Genomic DNA, 7,677 nt, shown 5'->3' on the forward strand with positions numbered 1-7,677 from the left:
TTCTTGACGTCATCGGTTACACAAACAAAAAAATTGTTACTCCGATATGGATACATCATGTGTCATATACCAGTAAAAAATGTATCTCTAAGTAAGTATATTTGCCCAAAGTATACATGTGCAGTTATCATGCAGTTGATGTGAAATGTTAGATAAATAAAAACATTGCTGCCTTACTTACCTATTGACTTGCTTGCTTGCTTTGTGCCACAACATTTCAGTGCAACCTACTGAGTTATATTTGACTTGCCGCTACTACTATGGTTTGCCGGTAATTAGGAGCATTTGTATTATTCAGTGCCAAAATGTAAGTAGGAGTATTTGTATTATTCAGTACTACTATCCAGTGTGAAGAAATTCTACTCAGTGTTGGTCTACTACTATGGTTTGCTGGTAATTAAAGATCTATCTAGGTACTTTCTGTGTGGGTCATGCATGCTCTGTACTTTCTTTGTTAGTATTACCAAATCCATTATTCATAACAGCCCCCTCGTAGGCAACTTATGCCTTTTTTGTAGTACTACACACTCATTTACACATGTTTGATGTTTCCATCCAGTGACCCGAAAGAGCACACAAGAAAAAGCGCTCGCCCAATCAAACAACACAAGTCTATATTGTAGGTTTCTCTCGTGATGATGGCAGCGCCTCTACTGTGTACGCTAATATTTCAATCGCATGTATAGGAGGAGAAGGCTTGACGCGCCGTCGGCACTGACTCTAGCGCCCATGGATCCGGCTACCCGCTCATCTGAGGCAAGCACCAAGGCTTCGTAATTTAATTTAGTATGATTGATAACGTAAGGATGTTTCTCTCTTTGTAGTATTTAGAATAGTTGTCAGCTAGCTATCACTATCTTTGTTCGCTCTATTAGCTATATTTCTACACTGATTGGCAACTTAGTCCCCCTAGCACAATATGTGAAATAGATCAAGCAAAGTTGCAGACTTGTCAGAAAAGAAATTATGGTAGTAAAATTTGAGCATATCACTGATTACATTTTGTTTTCTATTTCATATTTTGGCATCCATGTACTATTTCTGCAACATTCAGACTGGATTGTAGGGGAGAACAAACTTGTCACATTCACACTGATTATGTTATGTTGTATATAAATGCGGTCTAGATTGTAAAAACTTACGTGAATATATCTAAATGGTTGAGATGATGTTATAGAATTTAAACGTTTTTACTAACCTTGAGAATGGACAGGAAATGTTATTTGTTATTTGTCAAAATAAATAAATTAGTGACTTGATTGTTTTTCCCTCAATAAATTAGATGACTTGATTGTTTTACTAACGTTGTGCATCCGCTGCGGCCGCTGCAGCTTCCACGTGCAGAAGAGCACCTGCTCCTCGTGCGGCTACCCCGCCGCCCGCATCCGCAAGTGTAAGTCCATCCCACCCCTAGATCCCGCGGTTACTCTGCGCATATGTGAATCAACCTCGCGAATCCGCATGTATTTCACCTCCACTTCTGGCTCCTCTCCTCTTTTGTACACTCACACATCAAGGCTCTCGACTGTTTAAAAAAGTGCCCTGAAGAAATCGTGAACGAGTCAAATTATTTCTTCTAATCCATCGCTTTGGATATTCTTGATCAACGGGTTGTCTGAGCAATATAAGTATTTTTTTAGGATGTATAAAATCTTCATGTATGATGACTATGTACAATATACATAGCTTCCTTTAAAGAAAATATCTAGATTTGGCCCACATGTTATTACTGTTTGAATTGTTACTAGAGACGCAGAACAAAATTTGAGGGAGTACTTGTTATTACTGTTTGAATCTGAGGGAGTACTTGTTATTACTGCTTTAGGATGTATAAAATAACTATGTACAATCTGAGGGAGTACTTGTTATTACTGTTTGAATTGTTACTAGAGACGCAGAACAAAATTTGAGGGAGTACTTGTTATTACTGTTTGAATCTGAGGGAGTACTTGTTATTACTGCTTTAGGATGTATAAAATATCTATGTACAATCTGAGGGAGTACTTGTTATTACTGTTTCAATTGATTTGCACACTACTTCTCTAGCATCCTAGATAATCCTAGATGTTCAATAAACTAAAAGTGTTTTCTCTCTTCTATGAGATGCACTTCCTTGCATCATTCCAGAAAGCACAGGAGGAGAAGCTATTCTTCCTCAGAATCTGATAGTGAATCAGAGAGCAACAGTGATCGTAAACACACAGGAAGAGGAAGGACCGCAAAAGGCACAGGAAACATGGCCACTCTGACTTTTGATGGTGCCAGGAGGCGCAAGCATAGGTCAAAGAGGAGGTATTCAGACTCTAGTGATGAGAGTGACAGCGACAACTACAATAGTGAATCTGAAGAAAATATACATTGTATTGTATATGCTACTGAAGTAAAATATACATTTTATTTGCAATCAATAGATGACTATGCAGGATGATGTATTGTATTTGATGTGATATGCTACTGAAATAAAATATACATTTTATTTGCAATCTTGTATTCTGTTGTACTTATTTTTAATGGGCCTATCCCGAGATATGCGTGCTTCTAGCAAAAAAAAATGCTTCAACCCAAACAAATCACACATTTTCAATAGTAAAATAGGTATTGGGCCAGGCCCATGTAGCTAGATTGGTGGACAGGGATCTGAAATTTATGATGATTCCATTTGGTCACTACCAATGCCACGTCAGCTTGGCCACGTCAGATCCTACGTGGCTCACACAAATAAGTAATGACCAAATCAAAATTTTGGTCGATACAGACCCGCAACCAAAATTTTAGAAAAGGTCATGTTTGTTCATTCTTGACGGCCAACTGTTGACGTTGTAAATTTGGTCAAAAAAAGGTCAATAAACAACAACAATGACGAATCAATGACCAATATAGGGAGTCATAATTGACCTTATTTCTTGTAGTGTTGGGTGGCGCTTGAGCTTGTTTGACTCGCACTATCCTGTCGTGACCTTATGAGCCGACGAAATTATTATTTTGGGGGGCGCTTGAGCTTGTTTTACTCGCCCTATCCTGTCGCGACCTTATGAGCCGACGAAATTATTGTCTTGGATGGCGCTTGAGTTTGTTTGACTCGCCCTATCCTGTCGCGACCTTATGAGCCGATGAAATTATTATTTTAGGTGGCGCTTGAGCTCGTTTGACTCGCCCTATCCTGTCGCGACCCTATGAGCCGACAAAGTTGCTATTTTTACCTCCCTGGCATTGCTACAAGATTTTTCAGACTTTTTTTTCTGACGCGTCTCAAAATATTTTGGGGCGACTACTATTTGTTATCCCTTATTACTCACTGAGATGGTTTAATATATGTTTTCAAGCTTAGAACAAGTTGATGATCAAAATCACTCTAGCCATGGCGGATTAAGCATCATAAAAAGGCCTCAACAGCGGATCAAGCATTTCAAAGCGCCTTATGGGAGATATAAGGATTTTTTAAAGGAGTCACAGAAGCAGTGTTGATTCCTAAAAGAGACCTATTACATGGCTCTCATGGCCAATTCAATTAAATTTTATTCTGCTGATGCCCTTGGATCAGCCTGCTGCGAGCTTTGGCCAACCTCAATCTGCAAGTCGCCCAGTACCGAGTTACACTTGGATAAAGCGGAAAATTCATCTTCATCAGTCAGGATTGATGAGAGATCCGTGTCCAAGTCAAAAGGATTCTTTGGACGACGTGGAGTTAAGCTAGTCGTCACAAAGGTTGGCGGGTTGACCTTCTTGTTCTTATTGTCATAGGCGGCTTGGTATTTTGATAAGTCCAGGCTTGCAGCAAGCTGAGTCGCTGCCAGACGGGAGTCCTTGACAACACGCTGGTAGTCCTCTTCGGCGAATTCTGACCCATCATCATTGAGTTGAGGAAAGCCCGCCGCTACTTCTTCTGGGTTTATCTCTGGAGCATATGCTAAACATCGACTCAGTGTAGTCAGCACTCCTTTCCGGGCGGCTGACTGAGTTAACTCGCCAATCTGGGGAGGAAGAGTGGATAGGCAGCCAAGCATCTTCTTTATTGATGTTATAGGCTCCTTGGGGCCATCACCGCTTTCACAGTCAGTACACTGCCGGTATATAGTTGCTCCGTCAGCGTGTAAATCGCCTTCAGCGTCAGGACGCAATCATCCTGAAGGTTGGCGGCTCTCAGACCTGTATAAGGGTTAATGATAATCAGCGACTCAGATAAAAGTTATTTGTTTACAAAGGTCAAGAATTAGTTTTTTACCAAAGACGGCTTGCACCATATTTCAGATATGACGTTTTAAACCGGACAGCTCTTGTTGTACAGTATCCAACTTGGCTTCAGCTTTTTCCTGCTCGCTTTGTTAAAACATCTTGGTCAGCTTGAGCCCTTTTTAAGTCGGCTTTTAGCTTTTCCATCTCAGCTAAGACCAGTTGATACTTCTCCTCCGATTTGGCCCTGGCATCCTGTTGATCAGATAAGCTTTTCTTCAAGTCGCCAAGTGTTGATTCAGTCTGGATTAGAGATTCCCGTTGAAGCATATGGTTAAGGGGCAAGTCTCAGAACTATTGCAAGAAACATCCCTGACACTTGGGGGCTAATGTATAATTTTTCGAGACAAAATTATATAGCATCAAGACCCGACTCATCTTTTTACTGATGACCCGGCCCTTGGGGGTTACTAGTCGAAAAAATTGAAGTCATCAAGACCCGGTTCATCTTTTTACTGATGACCTGGCCCTTGGGGGTTACTGGTCGAAAAAATTTAAGTCATCAAGACCCGGCTCATCTTTTTACTGATGACCCGGCCCTTGGGGGTTAATGGAGAGAATATAATATACAACAAAACGTACCTCATGTTTGTTTTTCAGCATCCGAAGCAGGCTTTTCTCCATCTCATAACTCGCCTCCAAGCGACTTGCAAAACCAGAGCAAAGTTCTTTGAATTCCAGATGTTCATGTTGAGAGAGCTTAGCCTTGGAGAGTTCATACTCAGGAACAGTTTGAGCTGATGATGATACATGCTTCGATAAAACCGTTGTGGCCGGTTTAGAGAAGCTAGTACTAGTGATAATTACAGCGTCTGGGTCTTCTGCTATTGTCAATGGACTTGGCGGCTTGGGTGCATCCATTGTTTCCTTGGGAGAGCTAGGGAGATCCACTTGATCCTCAGGTTTGTCTTGCTCCGAGTTGTCTTGGATCGGCGCCGGCTTTTCTATAGGCTCCGAGATTATGATGGGAGTTGACCCGCCAGTTTTTATTTTCTCCGCTTGTGCCCTGAAAGGAGAAGGGGGTGCGTTTAAAGGAATGAAAATTTATCACCATCAGATTCAAAGTAAAAATTATCAAAAGACTTACCCAGGGACACGGATCATTGGCGGAAGTGCCGACATTACCGAATCACCAGATGTAGGAGGAGAACTCTGCAAGAATTGTATGTCGAAGATATACGCAGGTTACAAATGCGATCCAAAAAGACATGAAGAAGTGTTGTTAAAGGATACCTCATTTGGCCTTTTCTTGTTCCTTGTTGGTAAACCGCACACCAGATCGCCGGAATGACTTCGGGTCTTCCGATTTGAAGTGTGTTGTGCTTTCTTTAGAAGAAAATTTGGGTCCAAACAAGCATTTGGGTGTGAGAAGGGAACTTTCCCACAAATTCGCCTGGCGGGCTTAGGTGGAGAAGGAGATGAATCGGAGGAAACAGAAATTACCTCTACGGAATCCTCCTGGCCTTCATTGTCTTCATTCTATTGAAGAGATGCAGAGGTATAAAGACAATGTTATCAGTAATGGATGGCGAGTTAAGAGAGGATAGGTTTTTACCTCCGAAGGTGCGTCGCCGACTTAGGATTCATCGGCCTCGGATGGTTCGGTCACAGCAGCTTTGCCCTTGCCCTTGGATTTCTTCTTTGGAGGCGTTCTAGCTTGCTTCATGGCTGACTTTTTTGGCCTCTTGGACCAAAATTTATCACCTTTCTGAAATGGCATATTTTATAATAGGCCATAGTTCGAATGAGACATAAGAAGTAAAAGACAAAAGGCGGGTTAAAGTTGTTTACCTTGGGTGCCGGATTAATCTTGCAGAAAGGTTTGAGACCTATTTGGCCGCATTTTCCCGCGGGCTCGCCGGTCAGCTTCTTGATGATGGTGACAATATCACTTTCCGTTAGAGCCGTGTAGAAGTAGCATTGAGGATGATCTAGAGTGTCGTCGAATTCACACATTAACCCGTCCCGACGACTTAAAGGGTGGATGCGCCATTCGACCCAGCAGCGGATCAAGTCAACTCCAGTAAGGCCGTTGTTTGTCAAAGATCTTAACTCGGAAAATACTGGGATAAAATCTGACTCCTCCTCTTCGGTGAGCTCGTCCGGGAGCTTGAAATTCGATGGAAGGCGATCTTCCCTATAACCCAGAAGTTTGTTTTCACCTACAGGCAAGGTCTCTTGACAATAGAACCAAGACTCGCCCCAACCTTTGGGGTGGCTTGGCATGGCGAGTGACGGAAATGGGCTATCCCTGCGGCGCTGAACATTTTACACCGCCGAGCTCCAGGCTGGGGCCATTCTGAAATCCTGTTTGGCGATTTAAGTGGAAGAATTACCAGAATAAGGGAACTGAGGGTCCCATCCGCAAATAAGTCTCACAAAACACCTGGAACTGGCATAGGTTGCTTATCGAGTTGGACCCTAGAAGGAGGACATTCATGAAAGCCATGGCGTCTCTAAGGAACTTCCATCCAGGCGGCTTAAAACCCCGCTCAAGGTGTTCAACGAAAACAACTATTTCCCCTTCTTTGGGATTGGGGATTTCTTCTCCGAACTCGGTACGCCAACCGATAACATCCCGAGGGTCCAAATTTCCCGTTTTCACATAATCCTCTAGTATGGCATCATTAACCTTGGTAGGGAGCCAGTCACTTTTGAAGACGGCGCCCATACTACAAAGGGATAAAGTACAAGTGAATTGACACGCCAAAACATCTACTGTAAGAGGTGAAACGATTTCGTTTGACTCGCCAAGTAATTTGTCCGTTGGCTGAGGAAATTTTTTGATCCGCCAATGAAGGCCCGGGTCAGGTTGCTAGGGCGACTTACGAAACTTTGGCTACTTAAGGGAGTGGTGTTTCAAGGCATCATAGGCATTTATCCAAAAATGGCGAAGTATGAAGACTACAAACAGTTTTCACATAACAAGCAGTAGATTATGGATCTACTGGACAGATGGAAATAAACACGGATAATGACCGGATACGGCAACCTACGACTAAGATGGGATAATACTGTTGATTTGGTGAAGTACTACTCTAAGTGTGCAAATCGAGAGTGGACAGATAAAGGTATCAAAGACATTGGTTTTCTCGTCATCGTCGACATCAATTAAATCAGGAACAAGTAACAACTATTCGGGAAGCGCCAAGAACGTGGCAGTGATGAACTTCGAAAGAGAACTGGGATCTACTCTTGAATAACGGAAACCTAACCTGGTGGATTCGGCTGGAGATGATCGACGGCGATGAAGGCTTCCGAATGGGCGCGAAAGCCTTGGGCAGCGACGAAGTCTTCGGCGGCGACGAAGTGTTCGGCGGCGACGAGGTGTTCGGCGGTGACGAGGTGTTTGACGATGACGAGACGGTCGATAACAGCGAACTGCTCGGCCGCGGCGAAGTGCTTGGCGGCGACAAGGTCCTCGGGCGGCACCAAAGTTTTCGGACG

At 43.0% G+C, this 7,677-nt stretch overlaps 1 protein-coding gene across 3 annotated transcripts; it reads left to right on the forward strand.

The window, feature by feature from the left end:
• The first annotated feature begins 556 nt into the window (after window positions 1-556).
• On the forward strand, window positions 557-2,442 carry LOC123402964. 3 transcript variants are annotated; one of them, XR_006611375.1, is made up of 4 exons: window positions 557-619; window positions 687-800; window positions 1,332-1,393; window positions 2,128-2,428. XR_006611375.1 is itself a non-coding variant. In XM_045096933.1 (4 exons), the coding sequence occupies exons 2-4, from the start codon at window positions 730-732 to the stop codon at window positions 2,426-2,428; spliced, it is 414 nt and encodes a 137-aa protein (XP_044952868.1). In that variant the 5' UTR covers window positions 568-619; window positions 687-729; the 3' UTR covers window positions 2,429-2,442. The 3 variants fall into 3 exon arrangements, 2 of the variants coding, with proteins under 2 accessions (XP_044952868.1, XP_044952869.1); XM_045096933.1 differs by having other exon boundaries at window positions 568-619; window positions 687-756; window positions 2,104-2,442; XM_045096934.1 differs by having other exon boundaries at window positions 572-619; window positions 687-756; window positions 2,128-2,442.
• The last annotated feature ends 5,235 nt before the right edge of the window (window positions 2,443-7,677 follow it).

Source organism: Hordeum vulgare, chromosome 6H, assembly GCF_904849725.1.
Source record: "Hordeum vulgare subsp. vulgare chromosome 6H, MorexV3_pseudomolecules_assembly, whole genome shotgun sequence".
Taxonomy (NCBI): Eukaryota; Viridiplantae; Streptophyta; class Magnoliopsida; order Poales; family Poaceae; genus Hordeum; species Hordeum vulgare.